Source organism: Protopterus annectens, chromosome 5.part0 (assembly GCF_019279795.1).
Source record: "Protopterus annectens isolate FY-2018-M chromosome 5.part0, PAN1.0, whole genome shotgun sequence".
NCBI lineage: Eukaryota > Metazoa > Chordata > Ceratodontiformes > Protopteridae > Protopterus > Protopterus annectens.
This window is the reverse complement of record NC_056735.1, coordinates 1,866,821,934-1,866,846,248: the sequence shown is the minus strand read 5'-3', so window position 1 is coordinate 1,866,846,248 and position 24,315 is coordinate 1,866,821,934. Positions and strand designations below refer to the sequence as shown.

Genomic DNA, 24,315 nt, shown 5'->3' with positions numbered 1-24,315 from the left:
GTACAAAACTTAATCCCTACCGCAGAAAGACTCTTGCCTTCCTGCTCACTGCGGATTAAGGTTTCCTTAACAAATGGTCAAAACAAAGTGGAACTGTCAAGGGGGGCCTTAGTGAAGGTTGCCTTAAAGGGTTCCGCAAACCCGTAAAGGCGAAGCCAGGCATGCTGTCTCATAGCAATGCTGGTGCCTGCCGCATGAGAGGAGGCTCCCTGGAGGCAACTGACACGAAAGAGGTAAGCTCCAAAACCAAATCCCTCTGAAGCTGGGTAAAGTGAGCCAAGTAATTAGTTATTCACAGACCAAAAGTAGCGAAGGCAAATACACGCCTTCCAAATTAGTCAAGTATCTGGGACTCCCTGTTTGGGGATGAACTGAGGAGCTTTCCTCAGCTAGCTCCTTCTTGGTAGCAGCAGCCACCACGATGGCACTGACAGGGATTCTTTTGCTCCAAAAAGACCTACCTTTAGAGGACTGAGGAACGTATCTACTTTCCTGGGCACAGATTCAACCGTGTCGGGCTCCTTCCAAGCCCTGCTGGTGATAAGATCCACAAGTTCATCAGCAGGGGGGAGAAAACTAGGTAGAATATTGGCCCTGTCCTGAACGCCTTCTGAAACACAGACTCCTCCAAGAAGGGGATGGGGAAGACCATTTGCCTCACTATTCGGGAACTTCCAGGATGTCCCCAAAGGAAACCTCCTCAGGCAGAAGTCTAGGGGAACTGTAGCCATTCTCAAAATCTGTGTCTTTGGTGAGGGACTCTCTGGGGGCATCCAAATGCTTCATCTTACATGTTCTCTTCCAAGGGGGCTGCACCAAGGTGGGTTCTAGGGAGGACTCAGAAGAGATGGGTATCCCAAATGGGGCAGTGCCCATCTGAAGGCGTTCATGGGAGGTCTGATCTGAGGTCAGATCCTAGACCCATCTGTGAAGAATAATGACATGGATAGCATCAGATCAGTAATTTTTTTTTTTTAACTTTAAGTGGGGTTGCTTTCCTTATTTAAATTCTCCTATGTATTTAAAAAAAATTACTGTTATTTAACTGATAATCTGCTGTACACCAACAAGAAAGTACAGTTGTGTACATTTAGCATAAATATAGATGTTCGAGTGTATTCACTGTTGCAGTCATCACACTTGGGTTATCTACCTGCAGGTAGTCCTCAGTCGGCTCGGATACCAGAGACTTACTATCTCTGCATTGGCTCCTGTCGCTTCAGGACTGACATCAGGTTGTCAGGGGTATAAAAACAGGCAGCCAACGCCATTACATCAGTTTTTCTTGCCCCAAATGTCAGCAGCCCCCCAAATAGGGAGCCAAGTTATGGTCGGGAAAACACCACCAGCAAAAAGTAAATACCAATACCCCTGAAAGGGGTGATTAATAGACAGAGAGAGGAGAGCGAGACAACGGGGCTGGAGGGAGGGAAACCAGGACCGCAACAGTAAATACACTCTAACATCTACACTTATGGTAAGTGTACACAGCTGCACTATGTTCTTCGTGTTTGACTGTTGCAGTCTTCGCACTTGGGTAGATTCCCAAAACTGAAGAACGGTGGAGGCAGTCAAGAAGAGTTGGGGCTGGCTTGTATGTCTTGCAGGACTGCAGCTGCAAAACCCACCCTGGATTGGGAAAGATAGGCAGATGGTAATGCTTGGTGAAGGTGGGTACAGAACTCCAGGTAGCAGCTTCCAGGATGTCCCTGGTAGGGACTCCCCTGAGGAATGCTGTAGAGGTAGAAGTTGCCCTAGTGGAATGTGCTCTGACCCCCTGAGGGGTTGGTTTCCCATGGTGCTTGTAGCAGAAATGGATGCAGTGTGCTATCCATGTGGAAATTGTTTGTTTTGAAATGGCCTTGCCCTCTGCTCCTGGTGCAAAGCTGACTAGTAACTGGTCAGATTTCCTGAAGGGCTTAGTCCTAGCCAGGTAGAATCTGAGCTGTCTGTGCACGTCCAAGGAGTGCAGGATCCTTTCCCCTTTATTTTGAGGATTAGGGAAGAAAGTTGGCAAGTGGATAGATTGGTTGAGAGCCACACTGGACATCACCTCAGGCATAAAGGAAGGGTTAGTTCTGAGGGAAACCCTGTCAGCATGGAAAATAATGAATGTTTCCACAGCCATAAGTGCTTGTAGCTCAGACACTCTTCTAGCTGAAGTGATGGCCAGAAGCAAGGCTGTTTTCCAAGAGAGGAATTTTAACTCTGCTGATGCTGCAAGCTCAAAAGGGGTAGTGTGAGCTTTTCCAGTACAATGTTAAGATCCCAAGCAGGGGTGTGTGCTCTCCTTGGCGGCATTAAGTTGTTTGCTCCTCTCAGGAAAAGTTTGATAAGAGGGTGAGAAAAGAGAGGTGCCTCAGTGTTGTAATGAGCCGAATTGGCAGAGGCATGGATCTTAATGGAGGAGAAGTATAGGTCTCTGTGGAGTATATCTGTTAAGTAATCCAGGATTAGAGGCAGGGAGGGCAGAGCTGTGCCTCTCCTTTAGACTGAATCCAGGGGCAGTACCTTTTCCACTTATCAGCATAGGATGTCCTTGTACTGGGTCTTCTGGCTTCAAGAATTATGTCCAGCACCTGCTTGCGTAGGCTGGGTACTGGGGGAGAATTAAAGGAATAAGCCAGGATGCAAGATTTAGAGTTTGCAGTTGCGGATGCAAGATCTGTCCCCCCTGCTGAGAGAACAGGGTTGGGTTCTGGTGTAGGTGCCAAGGTGGCACCAGTCACAGGCTGCACAGGAGTGGGTACCAGTGCTGGCATGGCCAGTCCAGGGCAATCAGAATTATCCTTGGTCTGTCCTGTCTTATCCTGAGTAATATTCTTGAGAAGAGGGGCAGAGGTGGAAAGGCATGGATGATTTACCCACTGGGAGGATAGGGCATCCACTTTCCAGGCCCTGCTGTGAGGTGTCCTGGTGCAGAATTTGCTGAGCTGGTGATTGTAGGGGGAGGCAAAGAGATCCACCTCTGGGGACCCCAATTTCTGAATCAGAAGGTTGAAGGTGCTAGGCTCTAATTGCCACTCGTGTGGGTTTAGGAGATTTCTGCTCAATTTATCTGCCAGTGAGTTTTGTTTCACTGGCAGGAACTGTGCTTGCAGATGGACCTGCATGTCCAAGGCCGTGTTCCACAGGGCCATGGCTAGCCTGCAGAGTGGGTAAGAGTGGGTTCCCCCCTGCTTGTTGATGTACCACATAACTGTGGTGTTGTCTGTTTTTATTAGCAGGTGTCCTGGTGAGAGTAGGGATCTGAAAGCTGTCAGAGTGTGCTGCACAGGTAGCATTTCCTTTTTGTTGATGTGCAGATGAATTTGACTTGGGCTCCAGTGGCCCTGAATGCACTTGCCGTCCATGTGTGCCCCCCAGGCATAGTCTGATGCATCTGTAGTTAGGGTCTGGGCGGCGTAAGGTTGAGTAAAGGGCAGTCCATTGTCATGGTTGCATGCTGCTGTCCACCATAGAAACTTTGTCCTTAGACAGGTTATGATAGGAATGACTGCTTACAGGTCCTGAGAATATTGGCACCAAGACTTAAGTACCATTGAAGTTTTCTCATATGCAGTCTGGCATATGGAATTAGTAGGAAGCATGAGGCCATGAACCCTACGCCCTGCAGGATTTTCCTTGCGGATAGCTGGGTTCTGGTGGCCATCCGAGTAAAATAGTCTGTCAGATAGGCCTGTTTTTTCTGGAGGGAGGAATGCCATCTGGGATGGTGTGGCCAAGCTTGCTCCCAGGAATACAATCTTTTGACTAGGGGCTAGTTTTGATTTCTTTTCGTTGATGGTGTACCCAAGAGAGGTTAGAAAGTTTTTTACAAATGTCAGGTGCTGCAACAGCATTTCCTGACCGTCTGCCTGAATCAGGCAGTCCAAGTACGGGTAAATTTGAATATTTCTCTGTCCCAAAGGGAAGTGCAGAGAACTGATAATGCATTAATCCCTGCCCTGAAGTGTAGCCATTTCCTGCATGACTCCCTTACAGGGACGTGGAGACAGGCTTCTTTTAAGTCTAGGGTGACTAATCCGGTATCTTTGGCTAGCATAGGCAGAAGATGCTGCAGGGTGAGCATTCTGAATTTTGGTACCACCAGGAAGGTGTTGAGAATTGAAAGATCTAGGACTGGGAGCCAAGTGCCCTCTTTTCTGGGTATCAGGAAAAGTCTGGAATAGAATCCTTGACCTACCTGTTCCACAGGAACAGGTTGAATAGCCCTTATAGAGAGCAGGAATTGAACTTGGTTTTGTGCCTCTGCCCAGTGGTTTGGAGGAAGGTCTGGGAACCCTTTTGGGGTTGACAGTGAGTGGAAGTAAAATCTGAACCCCTGGGATACAATGTAGCGGACCCATCGGTCTTTGGTGATGGAAATCCAGGTTTTGCATGAAGGGCAAGTTTTCCTCCTAGGGGCACAAGCAGTTGGGCAGAGGTGGGGAGTGGAGTTGAGAAATCATTGGGAATTCTTTCCGTAGGGCGGTGGCTTAGCACTCCCTGCTTTAGAGGTGGAGGCACTCCATTGCTTAGATCTCTGCATACCCTGAAACTGTAGTCTGGGGGGGGGGGTCTGTTTCCCCTGGGTCTAGTTTGAGATGGCCTTGATGGGGCTGAAAAGGACCAATGTTTCAAGGGGCAATGCCTACGGAATCTAGGAGGCTGTACTTGCAAGAATTCTTTGACTGTCTGCAGAGATTTAGCTTTTTCTTCCATCTTTTTAAGAACCTCTTCTGCTATGGTGCCAAACAGATTGTCCTTGTTCAAAAGAGTGTCTAATAACTTTGATTTGACACTGTCTGCTCCCTTAAGCCAACCATGCCTTCTCAGTACAGAACCAGTGACTGCTGCCCTGCAAGATGCTTCTAGGGTGTCAAAGCCACAATGCAATGTATGCTTGCTGACTTGGCTTGCAGAATGCATAAGCTCTTGCAATTTTTTATTTTCTGCACAGTCTGTAAAGGTAGCTATTTTTTGCTTAAGTTCCATGATATGCTGTTGGTACTTCAGCATGTGAAACTGACAATGGCAAGAGTTGCAGAGGTATATACTTTCTTACCCCATCTATCCAAAGCTCTGGAATCCCTGCCCAAAGGGGTGGGATTCTTAGCTGTAGTTGCTTTGATACCTTTAGGCCCCTGTGAGATGACCTCTGGGTCAGCAGTAGGATTTTTGAAAGGAATTTGTGAGTCAGGTACTCTGTAGTACCTGTCTGGTTTCCTAGGAGCAGAGGGTAAAGTATCAGGAGCTAAACTGGATTCCATAAAGCCATCATCCACAACATCCAGGACTGGGGGTATTGCTAAAGGCCTATGTTGTGGCAAATCTAGAAATTCTAGTCTCTTTTTGGACAGAGGATAGTCTTGGCATTCCCAGTGGAAATGCTCTCTTAAAGTATATAAGGTTTCACCAAAAGAAAACTCCTCTGGAGGAGAAGCAGAAGGAATGGATTCCTCTGCATTTGAAGCCTCATAAGCAGATAAGGGCAGGTCTTCATAATCAGATACCTCAGTCGTTGGGCTCTTGGTCTGTTGAAGCTGTTGGGGACAGGTTTCTTTTTCTCTTAGCAGGGGAAGGCGGACTTCCCCTAATCAGTATAACAGGGTCTTCTGCCATTTTAAGCATTTGTTATTGTGGCAAGGGAGCAAGTGCGTGAGCTTTGGTCATTGTTTTTTTGTGTGTAGCGTCTACTCTTGGCCTTAGAAACTCGTATTTTTAGACAGAACAGAAGACGCAAAAGAAGTCGGTTTGTGTCGAACATCAGTAGTGCGAAGAACTTCCTCAGAAGCCGGTGCCTGCTCAGCGGCTCCGGACCCATCCAAGGTAGACATCCGCAGGTTCCATAGTCTAAGAAGAGTGTTGCGGCATACCGGACTCCAAACGGGTCTCAGTAGAGGCCTGCAAATCGACTGAAGCTGGCATCAGGGGCTGCAAAAGCACCTCACTGAGTATCGGCGAACTGGCGACTAGCTTAACAGAAACGTCCTCGGCAGCTTTGGACCTATGTGGTCCGTCTGTCTTTATCCTTACATTTTTTCAGAAGATCGGTAGTTAGATGGCTTACCGAAGCCATTTCATAATACGGAGATCGAGAACTAAAGTATTTAGGTTCATAGGTGTGCACTAGGTTTATGGCCCTGCAGCCTTTTCAACTCTAGCCCATAGGATTACCCTGATATCGTGCCACCCAACCTTAGTTCCTAGTGCCTCTGTCAAGTAGAGCCACTGGAGTGATCCCTGGGGTGAATTTTCTATTTCCCATCCACTCATCAAGATTTCTCTTGAAGAGGGCCAGTGAGGTGTTCTGCTTGACATGTATGGAAAGTCTATTTCATAGCATGGGCAGTCTCTGGGTTATGAGCCTGTCCCTCCAGCATGTTCTGTTGATTCTGGTAGTGAGGTTGAGGTCTATGGAATGTGTGGTGCGAAGGGGATTGCGATTTCTTTAGATGCAGCATTTATAACAGAGCTGGGTCAGACATGGCTTTGTAAGTCAAGCAGAAATCGCCTTTAAGTAGGCAATACGAGACAGAGATTAGTTGGAGTTTTTTGAGTCTGTCCATATAGGACAAGGGTTTAATGCCTAGGATCCTCTTTGTGAGGTACTTTTGCAGCCTCTCCAGTTGTTGCAGGTGTCTAGTGAGGTACATGCCAAATGGGGCATTGTACTAAATGATTGGTCTAATGAGAGAAGAGAAGAGGAGACAATGACCTCTTTCTTCCTGGATACAAAACCCTTAGTAATGAGATGTGCCACATAGAAGAACTTTCTTACCATAGTGGCAACGTGGTGGTCAAAAGAGAGGTTGCTGTCAACCTGTGTTCCCAGATCTTACAACACCTTCTGTGTTCAGTGGAATACCATCAATGTGGTAATTCAAGGGAACCGGGTTTTTCTCAAAGGGGATGAAGACACATTTTTTGGCACTGAGCTTAAGGTCATAGTTCTGACACCAGTCGGCCTCATTGAGGCCTTTCTGTAGGATGTCAACATCACTTGGGGAGTTAATAATAGCTCCCAACTTGCAATCATCTGCAAACTTTGTCAGCCAGAGTCCCTTCGTGTTGGCCTGGACTTCAGAGAAGTAAATACCAAAGAAGAGATGACCCAGGGGCGAACCCTGTGGAACTACACTTGTGACTGGTCGGCAGTCTGACTTGGAGTCAGCTACTTTCACACTGTGGGTTCTATCTGTGAGCCAGTGTGCAACCCACCTAGTGATACAGGGGTTTATGCCTAGCTTAGTAAGCTTTTCTATGATTCCCGAGCGGGGAATGGTATCAAAGTCCTTGGCCAGAGCAAGGCAGGCTGCGTGAACCACCTTTCCTTCATCCACAGCTTTGGTTACTGACAAAGAAGTCAACCAAGTTGAGCAGGCATGATCTACCCTTCACAAAACCAAACTGTGTAGGATCCAGAGTTTGGAGATTCCCTATATCCTTGTTTATTAGGACCATGATGATGCATTCCACAGCTTTACATATCAGACTCGTCAGGCTAATGGAGCGATAGTTCCCGGGGTCTGTAGTCGCTCCTCCTTTGTGGAGAGGGATGACTGCAGCAGTGCGCCATTCGGTGGGGACAAAGCCTGAGGTGAGGCTGTGATTGAACAGGGCACACAGGTGAGGTGCCAGTTCACTCTGTAGTTCATGTAGAACACAGCCAGGGATACGGTCAGGTCCCATAGAAGCTGTATTCTTGGCCTTGGACAGTGCTGTTTTAACCTGTGCAGCAGTAATACTGGGTGCATGGCAATCTACTGGTATTCTGATTGGTCCTTTGGGGGGGGGGGTAAAGTTAGCACTGAATCTGTTCGCCAGTATATTTGCAATATCTGTTGGCTCGGTATAAGAGATACCATTGTGCAGTAGCTCAGAGCAAATCTGGGTAATGACATGGAGATTCTTTACATAACTATAGAAGGCCTTGTGGTTGTCTTTACTATCTGCTGCAATTCTGTTTTCATAGCTAGCTTTAGAGTTGTTGAGGGATCTCAACCTTTTGATAGGCTGATAAGGGAGTCTTTCCAGTCTTGGGACTTCACCTTATTCCGCATCAGTTTCCTCCTCCTGTTGTAGAGTTTGTTTATGGCAGAGGACCACCAGATTGGCTTCCCTTTTTTTTTTTTTTTTATTTTTTTATTTTTAAGAAGAGCTTCTTAGTTATGTTGGGTATGGCGAGATCCATGCATTTGTGCAAGTGTTTGTACAGTGCATTGGTGTATGATATGGCAGCCATGCAACTATTCTCCATTTGCATGGGTGCCGTGAAGTTAGCCACCTCTGTTTTTAGGAGCCCAAAGTTAGCTTTGGAGAAGTATTTCATGGTGGTTACCTTTGTTGGGGGACTGGGAGGGATGTGCATTTCCAAGGTGATTAGCTTGTGATCGGATCTAACCAGGGAGGAGTTGACTATTGGTGTGGAGCAATGGTCGCCCATGTTAGTAATGACCAGGTCAAGGATGTTGCTGCCTCTAGTGGGGGCAAGAACGAGTTGGTCCAGGGCACTGGAATTAATGAATTTCAGAAAGCGTTGGGCAAGTGTATCGGTACATGAGTAGTTTTCCCAGTTAATGGAGGGGTACTTGAAGTCGCCCAGTATAAGAGTGTTAGGTTGGACCCTAATATTCTCCAGGGTGCTTAGGAATGTGGAATGTGAATCTTGGGACATGGCTGGGGCCTATAGCAGGCTACAACCTGAATCGCTGTCTTACCCAATGTTAGCTGCACCTGAAGTATCTCAGATGCGTTATGTGTGCGCAACCTTTATGAATATGGAGACACCACCGCCTTTGGAGCTTTGGTCCAAGTTCTGGGGTTGAAAGGTGTGGAATGAGTTGTAGCCTGGTAGTGCAGGGGTGCTATCTGCTGTCTTGAACCAGGTCTCTGTTACAGCACAAAAGTCGATGTTCTCCATTTTAAGGAGTACTTCCGAGTGAGTGCATTTTGAGATTTAGACTTCTAGCATTGGGCAGCATGACCCTCAAATTGCATTTGTTTGTAGCTGTTACGGTGGTAATTTGGTCTTTCGAATACCGCCTAAAAAGGGCACTAATAAGGGTGGCAAGAGCCTTGGCCAGTATCCGGAACCCCAGAGGTGACAGATGCAGGCCATCTCTGGCAAAGAATCAAGGTCTGTCAATCATGTCATACCATTCAGACAGATACTGGATCCCCATAGAATGACAATAAGGGCCCGACTATGAACAGTTCGGGTGCTGAACAAGGCACAAAACCAACAGAGAGGTACGTTGTGGTCTGGGCCTAAAAGTACAGTTTTGTACCTACCATAAATGTAGATGTCCGATAGACATGCAACTGCAGTCATAACATGTGGGTTGTCCTGCCTCAGGCAGCCCTCGGTCGGCCGGATTCCAAAGTCTGGGTCCGACGTCGGCTGATGTCGCATTTCTCTCCGACGTCAGAGCGGCTGGAGTACATAAGCATCAGCCGACGCCATTTTCTTCAGTGTTTCTTGCCCCAGATGCCAGGTGCCCTCCAAGGAAGGCTGTAATCAAATTGGAAGACAAAAACAGGATTCCAAACAAATACATGAGCAATAAAACAAATACACCATAACAGATATCCCCAGCTAAGAGTAAGGGGGATAGGAGTGGACCCTAGGCATAGAGGGGTATGGAAGGAGGGAAAACCCAACTGCAGTTGCATGTCTATCGGACATCTACATTTATGGTAGGTACAAAATTGTACTATGTCCTTCAAGAATGCAACTGCAGTCATAACATGTGGGAAGAATACCATAGCTTAGCTGGGGGAGGAGGTATGCTCTAGGAAAGAGATGGTGTGGCAATCAAATCCTGCAGGACTGCCGAAGCAAAGCCTTCTCTGGATCTGGAATATAGAGGGAGATTGTAGTGTTTGGAGAATGTATGCACGGAGCTCCATGTAGCAGCTTCTAGAATGTCCTTTGTAGGCACCCCTCTTAAAAATGCTGTAGAGGTGGCTGTAGCTCTGGTGGAATGTGGTCTGACATAGGCTGGAACAGTCTTCCCATGAAAGGAATAACAGAATCTGATGCAATGTCCAGTCCATTTAGAAATAGTCTGTTTTGAAATTGCTTTTCCTTGGACTGCAGGGGCGTAAGCTACAAAAAGCTGTTCAGACTTCCTACTGGTCTTGGTTCTGTCCAGGTAGTATCGAAGTTGTCTAGGAATGTCCAAGGTATGCAAAAGTCTTTCCCCCTTATTCTCAGGATTGGGGAAGAAAGCAGGCAGATGAATGGCTTGATTTAGAGAAACCCTAGATACCACCTTTGGCATAAAAGTAGGGTTGGTCCTTAATGAAACCCTGTCTCTGATAATAAAGGGTGGTATTGCCATTAGGGCCTGTAGCTCCGAAACGCTTCTTGCTGAGGTAATTGCCAACAGGAAAGCTGTTTTCCATGAGAGAAATTGCAAGTCAACTGAAGCTGCTGGCTCAAAAGGAGGTAGAGTCAGTTTTTCTAAGACAAAATTGAGGTCCCAGGCTGGCACTGGGGCCTTTCTTGGTGGCTTAATGTTCTTGATTCCCCTGAGGAATTGTCTTAGTAAGGGGTGAGAGAAAACAGGAGGATCAGTGTTGTATCTAGCTGAAATAGCAGATGCATGTATCTTTATTGAAGAATATGAGAGGCCGCTCTGTAACATATCTGCCAAATATTCCAAGATGAGTGGGATGTTCAGTAATGATGCATCATGTCCCTTGCTGGCATTTCAATTGCTGAATCTTTTCCACTTTGCTAAGTAAACCTTTCTGGTGGATGGTCTTCGAGCCTCTGTTAGTATCCGCTGAACTTCCTTGGAGAGAGATAAGCTGAAGTTATTTATGGGATCTCCCAGGCTGTTAGCTGCAGTGTCTGAAGGTTTGGATGCAGTGTTTCGAAATTGTGTTGAGTCAAAGTAGAGGCCACTGAGGGAGGGCCCACCTCCTGGTGTGACATATGCTCCGTAGTAGTGGGTACCAGTGTTGTCTTGGCCAATCCGGAGCTATTATGATTCCCTTGGGCTTCTCTGCTTTGATCTTTAGTAATACTGAGGTCATCAGTGGCAGAGGTGGGAATGCATAGATTGCTAGGGAGTTCCAGTTGAATGAAAGGGCATCTATTTTCCAAGCCTTTGGATGGTATGCCCTTGTGCAAAATTTTGGTAGAAGATGATTGAGGTGAGAGGCAAATAGGTCCACTTCTGGCTTGCCCCTTGTCGAAGTGAGTTGTCTGAAAGCCTTCGGATGTAACCTCCACTCGTGTGGATCTGTGAAATTCCTGCTTAGGCTGTCCACCAACACATTGTCTTTTCCTGGAACAAACTGGGATTGTAACTGGATGTTTAGACTCAGTGATTTCTCCCAAAGCTGCATTGTCAGTCTGCAAAGGGGTAAGAGTGGGTGCCCCCCTGCTTGTTTATGTACCACATCACAGTGGTGTTGTCTGTCCATATCATTAAATGGCCTTGCAGGAGTTGGTGTTGAAAAGCCTCGATAGCATGCATTACTGCCAGCATTTCCTTTTGGTTTATATGCAGATGTGTTTCCTTTGGAGACCATTGCCCTTGTATACACCTGCCTTCCATGTGCGCCCCCCATCCAAGGTCTGAGGCGTCTGTAGTCATGGTCTGTGTTATCTGTGGTTTTTTGAATGACATACCTGTGTTTTCCTGGCTCACCGAGGCCCACCATAGGAATTCCTTTTGTAGGCATGGAATGAGTGGTATGATTGTCTCCAAGTTGTTGCTGTGTTGAGACCAAATGCTTTTTAGGTACCATTGAAGCTTTCTCATGTGTAGTTTTGCTAATGGAACCAGTAGAATACAGGATGCCATGTAACCCAGGGCCTGTAGGAATCTCCTTGCAGTCATCTGGGTGAGTTTTGCTAAACCTTTGAAGTACTGAGTTAACTTCTCTTGCTCGTCTTCTGTCAGGTAAGCCATCTGAGAGGCTGTGTCTAGTTTGGCTCCTAAGAAGATTATTTGCTGGGATGGCTGCAGTCTTGACTTTTGGAAGTTGACTGTGTATCCCAGAGCTTGAAGTAATCATATGACATAATCCAGGTTTTTTGTCAACATCAATTTGTCGTCCGCTTGTATGAGGCAGTCGTCCAGGTATGGGTAAATTTGTATCCCCTGGAGCCTGCAATGAGCAATTACTGAAGCCAGGCATTTTGTAAATACTCTGGGCGCAGTAGATAAGCCAAATGGCAATGCTGAGAATTGATAATGCTCTGGCCTTGCAAGAAATCTGAGGTATCTTCTGCAGCTGTGTCTGATAGGGACATGCAGGTATGCCTCCTTGAGGTCCAGAGTAATCAGCCACGACTCCTTGCCCAGCATGGGAAGGAGTTGCTGTAGAGTCAGCATTTTGAACTTTGGTACTATGAGAAAGGTGTTTAATGCGGACAAGTCCAGTATTGGTCTCCATTGAGATTCTTTTCTTGGAACAAGGAACAGTCTTGAGTAAAACCCCTGTTCTTGTTGTGGAACTCTTTCTATTGCTTTCATTCGAGTCAGCAGAGTGATTTGCTTGATAGCCTCTGCCCTTTGATGTTGTGGTAGATTTGGCATGCCTTGTTTTCTTGGTAAGGTATGAAAATGAAACCTGTACCCTCGGTCTATAATGTCCAAAATCCATTTGTCCTTTGTCAGTCTGTGCCAGTTTTCTGCAAACAGAGATAATTTCCCACCCAAGGGAGCTTCTAGTTGTTCCCTGGTAGGCGGTAGTAGAGGAAAGTCATTGAGTTTGTGGTTGTTGGGCAGGTGAAACCCTGCATCATTTCTTTGGTTTCCTGGCTGCCATTGTCGTCCCCTGTAAGGGCCTCTGTATTGGCCTCTTCCTCAGCCACGTCTGTTCTTACCCCTTTGAAACTTTTCTGGATTAGGAAAGGACCAGTTTTTGAAGGTCAATTCCTACTGAATCTGGGGGTTGAACCTGGAGGAAATCTTTCACAGTCTGAACTGATTTTGCTTTTTCTTGATGGTCTTTAACACATCCTTAGCATTTGCACCAAAAGCTTGTTCTTTTCCAAAGGTGCATTCAGAAGTTTTGCTTTACATGATCTGGTAGAGGTTGATCTTTTAACCAAGCATGTCTACATCACTGCCCCTGTCATAGCTGCCCTACATGAAGCTTCCAGTGCATCATATCCACACTGCAGGAAGTGATTGCTTACTTGCTGAGTGTTATGTACAGCTTCCTGCAAAGTCTTCCTGTCTAAAGGATCAGGAGAAGCTAATGTTTTTTGTAAATCTTCTAAGAGATAATCCTGATATTGGAACATATGAAAAAGGCAATTTAAAGCTCTCATAGATAAGGTAGTGGATGTGTAAACCTTTTTACCCCATCTCTAATGACCTTGCTTCCCTGTTGGAGGGCAAAGGATTTTTTGAGGTGGAGGCTGAAACTCCTTTAGGCCCCCTGTGAAATAGTTTCCAAATCAGCAGTATGGGCCCTGAATAAATGGGAATGAGTTTCTGGGACCCTGTAATACCTGTCTGGCTTGGCTGGAGCAGGAGGAAGAGAATCAGGGGTAGCACTAGAATCAGAATACAAATCATCCAGAACATCAAGTACAGGAGGAATAGCTAAGGACCTGTGCTGAGGCTTCTTAAGGAAAGTCCTAAGGCGTTTCCTAGAATCAGAATATTCCTGACCCTGCCACTTGAAATGTTCCCTCATGGTGTGCAGAACTTCCCCAAAAGAAATATCCTCAGGTGGGGAGGCCGAGGGTATGGAATCTTCTGCATCCGAGTTCTCATAGGTCTGGAAGAGCTCTTCCTGGCTATCAGAGTGGACAGAGCCCTCAGAGTCTTCATCTGAAGAAGGGTCAGAGGGTTCAACCCGGGGCCTTTTATCAGGAGGAGGCTGGGATGCTCTCTCAGGATGGGTCTGTGAACCTCTGATCATGGAAATTAAATCAGCAGCCATGGACATAATTTGTGTCTCCGGAGTCGGCTGAGGTAAGGATTTGGAAGCAATATGCTTTGTTTTGCTGGCTGCCTTAGCCCTAGTGTAGGCCTTAATAGACATGGCCATAGGAGGCCTGGCAGCTCCACGTGCAGGAGTGACCTTGTCTACAGCAATGGTCTCGGGCATTTCCTCGGTTTCGGTATCCGGAGGAAAGTCTATAACTGGCGGAGTAATGTCTGGAATCGGAGTCGTCGGTAATGCGGTGTCTTCGGTTCGGAGCGGTGGAGAGACAGTCTCAGAGGGAACCGGAGCACTCGCGCTAGGTTTTGGCGTGGAGTCGGTGGTAGACGCGGGCCGAGGATGTCAGTCCCGGTCTTTTCGCTTTTTGGGAGTTTGCGATGTCGGAAGATCCGACGGCATGGTGTAAGCAAATTTATCGCCGAAAAAATCTTCAGCGAACTCCGCCTGGCGCCTGAGAGTGCGCTTGTTGAAGCGAGCACAGGCTACACAGGCCGAGACGTCGTGGTCTGGGCCCAGGCAAGGGAGACAGTAAGAGCGGAAATCCTTATGAGGTATTTGTTTACCACAAAAAAGACAATTGTTAACTTTTTCAGTAATTTCTGACATCGGCTGAGGCAAGAAAAGGTCCCCAACGGGGTACTTAGCTTTTTTGATGACTTCGGTATCGTAGAATACAGGAGCTGACCAACCAGCACTTGCGAACTGCTTCTGCTTCGGGCACCGCGCGGCAAGAATGACTGGAGAAAATGGCGTCGGCTGATGCTTATGTACTCCAGCCGCTCTGACGTCGGAGAGAAATGCGACATCAGCCGACGTCGGACCCAGACTTTGGAATCCGGCCGACCGAGGGCTGCCTGAGGCAGGACAACCCACATGTTATGACTGCAGTTGCATTCTTGAAGGACATCAGGTAAGAATGGAAATCTCAGTGTTTTTTTTGCTTTTCACAGGCAAGGCAATTGTTAACTTTTTTTGACATCAGTTAGAGCAAGAAAAAAGGATCCCCAACGGGGTACTTAGCATTAAAAGACTTCAAGATAATTCTGTTCGGAAACAAAAATTAAGGTAGCAGCCGACCGGCACTCATGCAAACTGCTTCTGCTTCAGGCTCCTCGGCAAGAAAGACTGATGTAATGGCGTCGGCTGCCTGTTTTTATACCCCTGACGACCTGACGTCAGTCCTAGAGCGACAGCAACCGAAGCAGAAATACCAAATCTCTGGTATTCGAGCCGACTGAGAGCTACCTGCAAGCAGATAACCCAAGTGTGTCAACAGTGAAACACGAAGAACATCAACATTTAGTTTCTATATAAAAACAACAATCACACAACAAATTACGAAGTCCTCACTGATATTTGTTACAAGACCCATAGCAGAGCAGCATTTCAATTTTTCACCCAGTCAGATTTTACTTCCTGATTTCCCGCATACAGTTTCGCTATCCAGTCACACAGACAATGGGAGTGTTGTATGTGTTCTTGACAAGTTAGCCTACATAGTTGATTAGATGGTTAACACCTAATGGTACTCATTTATGTATCTATAAAAAACACCAAACACATGGACCCCAATTACTATATCTTCATAGGTGCATTTGTAAGTCTTATAGCACACCAGTTTTACAAAGTTCTCTTTTTCAAGTTTTTACTACTGAATCTCCTGGCTGCAAACACTCCATTCAATCACACAGAAGCTGGAGGCAAGATAACCATTGGAATATTAAAACCACCTATATTCTAATATATATTATAAGAGACAACTACGTTTTAACCAATCACAATTACATATTTATGTTTCTATAGAATTAAATAGAATGATTTTTTTCAATATTTTTGAAATATGTGTAAACACAAAATTTATTTCTAGTTTCTTTACATAAGCACAACACTTATCAGCTGATTTATACAAATTTCACCCAATAAAGATTTTCTGCTACTAAGAAGTGAAGCTATTTTTAAATGCAACAAGATTTGCTGCTTTGGTATGAAGAACGTGAAGCTGTTTTTATTCGCAAAAAGTGAAGAAATTTTGACTGCAACAAGATTTTTTACTATTTACTACTAATGTTTGGAGTTTAATTTACAAATATTTCTTACTACTACTGCTTGGTATTTTAGCTTAGCTCGAAAAGCTCAAAAGGCTATTCTTTCATATTTTTTCTTCTTATTTTGACTTGAATAGTTGGACTCTGTCTATTATCTGATTCAGGGTGTTCACAGTGCTTCTTTCCATTCTGAGCTTCATCACTATCATGTATATACATGCAAATGTCACATTTTAACTTTCTCTTACATCCATTGTTTCGAGATTCAGGTTGTACATTTGTTCATTATATACAACAGCCCCCCCAAACATCTAATTACTATTTTTCCTGTTACTAGATATGACAAAGTGATGCACATGAGAGTTGAGGATTTTCATACCAATACAGAATGCTTTGCAATATTAACTTCAGATGCTAGATGTGTTCTTAATGGATGGGTGCTTGACTGGTTTAATTCTTTCTAGCCATTAAAATACAGCAATTTTTTTGAAACCTCTCATATCTCAAGAATGCCTACACAGCCATTCTAACACATGCCACAATGTTGCCTGCTGAATACATAAGCACCTCTCTTCCTGAAAGTTGAAAAATAACAATGAAAAGTTTATACCCTCTCTGCTTACAAGTAATACAGAAATATAACCCCAAAACTAGGGCTGGAAGAAGGTCCAATTAACCCACACGACATAGCAACAACTGGAAGTGTCTTGTAGGAAGGTGTCAAGTTTGGTGTGAAATGGGATTATATAGTTTCTGAATATAATTCTCTTCACCCAATAATCCCGTATGATGGTCCATCCATCTTTCCAGGTGAAGAGATAAGTGCGTCTCCTGACTGCCTACAGAGAGGAACAGGTGGGCAAATTTTCAGGAATTCTGAAAGGGCTTCATAGGTTCATAGATTAGTACTAAGCTAACTGCCCTTGCGAGCCATTTTAAGCCTAGCCAATTATCCCTTGTGAGACTCAAACCCTGCACCTTGTGTTTGTAAGGCAAACACCTTAACCATTAGGCCACCCTCCCACCCTCCTTGTCAGAAAATGGACCTCTAAACCCTTGATTCTGCAGACCCCCTCTGCCACTACAGTGAGACCCACTGGAGGTTTCCCCATGCCTCGGGGGGGGGGGGGTCTGTCAAATGAGAAATGCTGGGACTTTTTAAACAAGAGATGCTTCCTGTCCCTCGGATTCCTGGAGGAAGATCTTTTGAGAATTAGAGAATTTAACTCCCATGACAGACCATGTTTTGCTCTCTTGCTCACTCTCAGACAACATACCCTTTATCTTGAGCATAAAGGAGAGATAACCCAATGTAAGAAGATTTAAAAGAGGATACTTTAAAGCTCTCTCTGATGTCAACCAAGCAATGTACCATTTGTCAATGCGAGTACCTGCTGCTCTTAATGCATCATCTGATGCACTGGAAATCAGCTTCATAGTGACCATAGTAACAGACAACATGACAGCTGGCTGTCAGTCCACATATTTCCTAGTCTCTGCTGTCTGAGACCTCCTGAGGGAGTTTAATAGTTTGCTAGCTAATTCCCTCCAGAACCCAGTAATATCAGGAATGCAGTAGAAAGGAAAGTCCTCAAAGCAAACACATGCCTGACAAAAATGATACTTCACTTGAAACTCACTATTAGATAGATGGACTGGGGAGTTGAGATAGCTCTTTCTTTGCTGGCTCCCGCAACAACAGAATACATAAAGCCTTTGTACCAATATGGTCAGTCACTGGGAGGGGCAAGTGCTTTGGTATGCAAATGACATCAGCAGGTGGGACTACCCAGGAGACAGACAGGCCAACTCCAAAGGTGTCAAAAATACCTCATCTGGAGAAGGGTACCAGTGGGCCCACAATGAATGAGGATCTGAATGAACAAGGAATGATCTGTCTGAAACGAGCCATCCTTGAGAAAGGTGACAAGTGCCAACAGTTAGAGATACATTGGGAAGTCAGAGGGGGGAGCCAAAGAAAGAGACATGTCACCTTCCTGAGTCTACCGTCAGGCCAAAATCTACCTAAACGCCAAGGATAGAGATTCATGGTGCTGAAGGAGGTGTTCTCCAATCTGACCAGAAAACAAGGTCAATGAATCAAAAGATCAAACAAACAGAGCTGATGACCCAATCAGATCAGTGTCTGACACTACAGCTGAACTGTCATGGACACACTAAGGGATAAAGACAGATCTAACAACATCAGAGTCGACCACACCCCCAGATGAACAGTGTCAACCTCCCAGCTCGGGGACACCACTGGTCTGAAGAATCTGAAGTTGAGCAGATCAATGAAACTATTGGAAAAGACCTAAAAGCTGTTGACACCATAAGGTGAAGGAGTGGAAGAGTGATCAGAGAGACATCAGTTCTGCAAGCAACAGATTCAAATTCAAGACCAAAGAAAGTGCAATGGTAAGAGAAAGAGCAGGTGGGCTGCATTCTCTGGCCTCAAATTGGAGGGGGAAGGGAATAACTCCTGTATCTGAGTCCTCACACAAAGGCTCTCATAATCTTGTCCCAATCTATGTCCATGACGCTTCTAGAAGATCTGATGGACCTAGTGAATACCGCAGAAGTGCTCTCAGAATCAGTCTAACCGGAGGATGTGGACAGGACAGATTCAAAAAGGTTGACAATAAGGAAAGACAATGTCTCGGGGGATCTTGTGATCTTTCGGATCTGGACCAGCAGGAGTCAGTAAGTCTGCAGATCTTTCCCCTTTTTCTTTATCCTTCTCTCAACCTCTCTATAGCACTGTCTCTGCCCTTAGGTGCATAATTATCCTTTTCTTTTTCTCCGGATTGTCTATCTTTATTTCAAGATTTAGCTACTTGTTTCTAACACTGTCACTCAAGGAACCCACCAAATCTCCTGCTGTGCCAGGGAGGGGGGCCTCAAATATCAGCATGTTTTTTCTGTCCAGAAGGGTCCACTGACCAAAGGACAAAAACGTCCCAAGATGCACTTAAATGGCCAGGATCCATACAATAAGCACACTATGACTGCATATCCTCAAGTGGGATCATATGTCCATATTTGAGGCAGTTTTTGAAACCTGAAGCCTTTTCCATAATCAAATAACTCATGGATGACAACCACAGACAGAAAAACAGTCAGCCTTGAGTAGGACCCTGTAAGAAAAGAAATGCAGGAGCAAACAGAGAGGAAACTCTTTTAATTTAGAGGAAAAAGTTAGGCTAAAAAGTGTACAAAACCCTTCTTAAAAAGGTAAGAAAACAGGTCTTATCTGGCCAAAAAAATGCTTGCACAGAGAGCACGACAATCATGTCTGCCTAGAAGAGCAGCAATCAAGGTCTGAGGGGTTGCTGCAAGCAAAGTGCATTATGGGACAGCACGGCTCAAGAACTGGAGAAGCTCTAAAAATATTGCCGTTTTGGATCTGTTGAGAAATGGCTAACCCAAATGTTGAGACAAATGGAGAGAACAACAAAGGATCTCAAACTTTTAAGACAGCAGAGAGTAATCTTTGCTACTAACAAGTTGTTCAACTTACAATGCTGTGAGAAAAAAGCAATACATACCCTATAACCTTCCAAATCTCTCATTTGAATTTGTAGTAGGGACAGGTCTCTCAAGATTTGAAGGTTGTCTTTATCCAGTTTTAAAGCATTTCGATAACACTTGATGGCTTCATCATATTTCTTGTCAGAGCGTTGCAGAAGCCCATAAACATGCCAGCCTGCCCACCATTAAGTTAAGGATAAAACTCTTAAAACATATAACTATGTTACTCTTCACAAAAATATACTGCACTCTAACTTACTCTAAGAAGTCATGACTTACAGTCTTAATACTGCATTCACTGCAGCCATCACACCAAGTTTCACACTTAGCTCTGTTAGATATTATAAGACAAAACAAGTTCCAAACCAGTTTAAAATGCTTCTACAATGTTCACTTAACCCAGCTTAAAAAACATAGGTGGGATTCCTAGACAAAACAGGCACACAATATTACGATTGCTCAGAGAACCCCTGAAAGTACAGTTTTGTACCTACCATAAATGTAGATGTTTGAGTGTACACCCTGCTGCAGTCATCACACTTGAGTTATCCTATCGTCAGGAGGTCCCGCAGTCGGCCGGAATTCAAAAGCCTTTGTCCGGCGTCGGTTGCTGTCGTTTCTTCCCTGACGTCAGTGCGCCAGGGGTATATATAATGCAACAGACGCCATTTTCTTCAATTTTTCTGGCCCCAGATGTCAGGTGCCCCCAAAAAGGTGGTCAGTAATTAGTACCAAATTGATTAAATTTTGTCCAAACAGAAAATCCCTCCAGTTATAAGCAAATACATCAGGAAGGTATTGTAGAGATTTAGCCAGTTAGATCAGAGGGGATGGAGGGAGGGTAACCTGGACTGCAGCAGGGTGTACACTCGAACATCTACATTTATGGTAGGTACAAAACTGTACTATGTTCATAGTGTTACCTTGCTGCAGTCATCACACTTGGGTTGAATCCCAAAGCTAAGGATGGGTGGAGGAGTCATAGAGGGTTAGAGGAGGCAAAAAGGCCCTGCAGAACTGCAGTGGCGAAGCCCGCCCTAGTCTTAGAGTAAAGTGGTAAGTGATAGTGTTTGGTAAAGGTGTGTACTGAACTCCAATTTGCAGCTTCCAAAATCTCCTTGGTTGGAACCCCCCTGAGGAAGGCTGTAGATGTAGCTGTTGCCCTGGTAGAGTGGGGCCTAATGGTAGCAGGAATTGGTTTTCGATGATGGGTATAGCAGAAACGAATGCAATGTCCTATCCATTTGGAAATGGTTTGTTATGATATAGCCTTCCCTTGTGAAGCTGTAGGATAGGAAATAAAGAGCTGGTCAGATTTTCTGAAAGCCTTAGTTTTATCCAAGTAGTAATGAAGTTGCCTGTGAATGTCCAAGGAATGCAGGAGTCTCTCTCCTTTGTTCTGTGGATTTGGGAAGAAGGTAGGTAAGTGGATGGTTTGATTTAAAGCCACACTGGAAACCACCTTAGGCATAAAGGAAGGATTAGTTCGTAAAGAAACTCTGTCTTGATGAAAAATGAGGAAAGGTTCCACTGCCATTAGTGCCTGCAGCTCTGAGACTCTTCCAGCTGAAGTTATTGCTAGTAGCAGGGCAGTCTTCCATGATAGGAACTGAAGATCTGCAGAGAAAGCTGGTTCAAAGGGAGGTAGCATAAGTTTTTCCAGAACAAAATTGAGGTCCCATGTTGGTGTAGGTGCTCTCCTGGGGGGTCTAATGTTTTTTGCCCCTCTGAGGAACTGCCTTAGAAGTGGATGCGAAAATAAGGGTGGATCCGTGTTGTAGTGGGCTGAAATAGCTGAAGCATGGATTTTAATGGAAGAAAAATTAAGTCCTTTGTGCAACATCTCAGTTAAATACTGTAGAATGTGAGGCATGTGAGGCTGAATTGTGTTTTGGCCTTTAGCTTGGTTCCAAGCACAAAACCTTTTCCATTTGTCCAAATAAGACTTCCTGGTGTTTGGCCTCCTAGCTTCCAGAATAACATCCATAACTGCTTGGGAAAGAGGAGCTGGCTGGGTGCTTAGGTGATTTGCCATGCAGCCAGACTTAAGGTTTTGAGCTGGCTGTGAAGAATCTGATTGTTTTGCTGTGTGAGCAAATGGGTAATTTGTGGTAAGATCCAAGGTGGGCCCTGGGCCATATTCCTCAATAGTGGGTACCAGTGCTGGCGTGGCCAGTCTGGGGCTATGAGTATCAGTCATGGTCTCTCCTTTCTGACTTTCGGAAGTACCTTTGTGAGGAGAGGCAATGGAGGGAAGGCATATACTGTCAGGTTTTTCCAACTGAATGAGAGTGCATCCACTTTCCAAGCTTGATGGTGAAGTGTCCTTGTAAAAAATTTTGTTAGTTGATAGTTTTGAGGACTGGCAAACAGGTCTATGTCTGGAAGGCCCCATTTTTGAGTTATCATTGCAAATACTTGTGGATCCATTTTCCACTCGTGGGGATCCATGATGTTTCTGCTGAGGTAGTCTGTCAATTTGTTCTTCTTTCCTGGCAGGAATTGAGCTTGTAACTGAACTTGGTAAGCCAGAGCTGTGTTCCACAAGATCATTGCTTGCCTGCATAGAGGGTAGGAGTGTGTACCCCCTTGTTTGTTTATGTACCACATTACTGTGGTATTGTCCGTCTTTATTGTAAGTTCTCCTGGATGGAATAGATTCTTGAAGGCTGTCAGAGCATTCTGTACAGCTAGCATCTCTTTTTGATTGATGTGCAGATTCCTTTGATCTGCAGTCCATACGCCTTGAACGCACTGTCCTGCCATGTGTGCCCCCCAGGCGTAGTCTGATGCATCTGTTGTCATAGTTTGCCTGGCTGGGGGCCAGGTGAAAGGGTGACCCTTGTTGAGGTGACATGCCTGTGACCACCATAGAAACTCCTGTTGTAGGCAGGGAATGAGAGATATCATTGTGTCCAAGCTGTGGCTGTGTTGAGACCATACGCTTTTCAGGTACCACTGTAATTTCCTCATATGCAGCTTTGCAAATGGTATTAGTAGTATGCAAGATGCCATGAAGCCCAAGGCCTGCAGAATTTTTCTTGCAGTTAGTTGGGTCTTTTTTGCCATTGTTTTGAAATATTGAGTCAGTTGTAGTTGTTTGTCTGGCGTCAGATAAGCCATCTGGGTCGCTGTATTCAAGCTGGCACCCATGAATGTCATATTTTGTGAGGGTACTAGTTTTGACTTTTCATTTACTGTGTACCCCAGGCAACTTAGTAGATGTTTTACAAAAGCCAGATGTTGTAAGAGAATGTCCTTATTTGGGGGTCCATGGGTATTTGTCCTTTCAAATGCCAATTCCGGTGCCAGGCATGGAAACTGCATAAAAGCCAAAGGATAAAGGTTTGGTATAGGTTAACCGGGAAAAAGAATTTTTTTTAAAGGGAAATGGGGTTTCTTGAGGCCCAAAATTTACCATGTTCTTGCCAAGGGGAAAGGCGCATAAGTCTTGTTTGGGTACTTGTAAGGAAATAAGGTCAAAAGGTCCCAGCAGCTTTGGACAGAAAGGTCTGAAACCTGGTTTTCCGGGGAAAAAATTCATGCCATAGGGAATTTCCCTGAATGGTCAGGTTTGGCATTCCTTTCATTGGAAGGTTGAAAAGGACCTACTTGCCCATTATGTCAGGAATTTGCTGGAAACCTTGTAAAAGTCATTTTCCCCAAGGGTTTAAGGAAGGGGTTTTTGGCCAGTTAAAATTTGGGGGTTTCCTTCTGGTTGGGCCTCCCCCCTTCTTTGCCCATTGGGTTTTAGGGCTTTGGCCTTGGGCATTGTTTTCTTTGGTGTTGGGAAAAGGGCCCAATTTTTTGGCCACTAAGCAGGGTTGTCCTGGTGGACTTCGATTTGCTATCCCCCTTTTCTTTAACTTCTTCTCTTAACCTCCAAAACCCCTTTTAAAAATCTGAGTTTGTTTATATCAAGGTGTTTTATTTACCAAAGCCAAAAACCCACCCCGTGCAGGCTCTCAACCCAAGTAACCCAATGTAAAGTTTTCACCTTTCAGTTGCATAAAGCCTTTTAATTACTTTAAGATCTTTTTTTGGGATTAAAATTTAATTTTCCCCAAAATTTTTTTGTGCCCAGGGGGGGGGTGGACCCTTAAAAAATGACCCCAAAAATTCGTTGAGGGGACCAAAGGGCATTTGCAGTAGGATTTTACTGTGGATCAAAATTGGGTTGACCTAATGAAAAAAAAAAAAAAAAAAAAAAAAAAAAAAAAAAAAAAAAAAAAAAAAAAAAAAAAAAAAAAAAAAAAAAAAAAAAAAAAAAAAAAAAAAAAAAAAAAAAAAAAAAAAAAAAAAAAAAAAAAAAAAAAAAAAAAAAAAAAAAAAAAAAAAAAAAAAAAAAAAAAAAAAAAAAAAAAAAAAAAAAAAAAAAAAAAAAAAAAAAAAAAAAAAAAAAAAAAAAAAAAAAAAAAAAAAAAAAAAAAAAAAAAAAAAAAAAAAAAAAAAAAAAAAATCATCATTTTATAGGGCGTTTTATTTTAAGGTAGGCCCGGCAAAAAACCCCTTCAGAAAGGGGTTTCTCAGCCCCCTTTTTAAACGGGGGCCCAAAAAGGCGGGGCCCTGGTCCCCCAAAACCGGGTTGGCCAGATTGGGTATGGGGGCCGGGGCCCCGGACTGTTGAGGGAGAGTGCTCTTTTGTTTTAACTGAGAATTAGAAATTGCTGATATTTAGCATGTAAAATTTGGGCAATTTAGTGCCCTCATAGCTAGAGTGGCTGAGGTGTAAACCTTTTTCCCCACCTATCTGGGGCTCTGGGGTCCCTTTCAGGGGGAACAGGTTTTTTAGCCATAGAAGCCTTACCCCCTTGGGGCCCCTGGGGGGTTGTCT

General features: G+C 44.7%; 1 protein-coding gene across 1 annotated transcript in view; it reads right to left on the bottom strand.

Moving 5' to 3' along the window:
* The window catches only part of NAA16 (N-alpha-acetyltransferase 16, NatA auxiliary subunit), a 2,694,704-nt gene that overhangs the window by 2,308,259 nt on the left and 362,130 nt on the right, over positions 1 to 24,315 (bottom strand). The window contains exon 4 of the mRNA XM_044071699.1: positions 19,499 to 19,656. Coding sequence (XP_043927634.1) covers positions 19,499 to 19,656 — 158 coding nt within the window. The remainder of the gene's footprint in view (positions 1 to 19,498; positions 19,657 to 24,315) is intronic.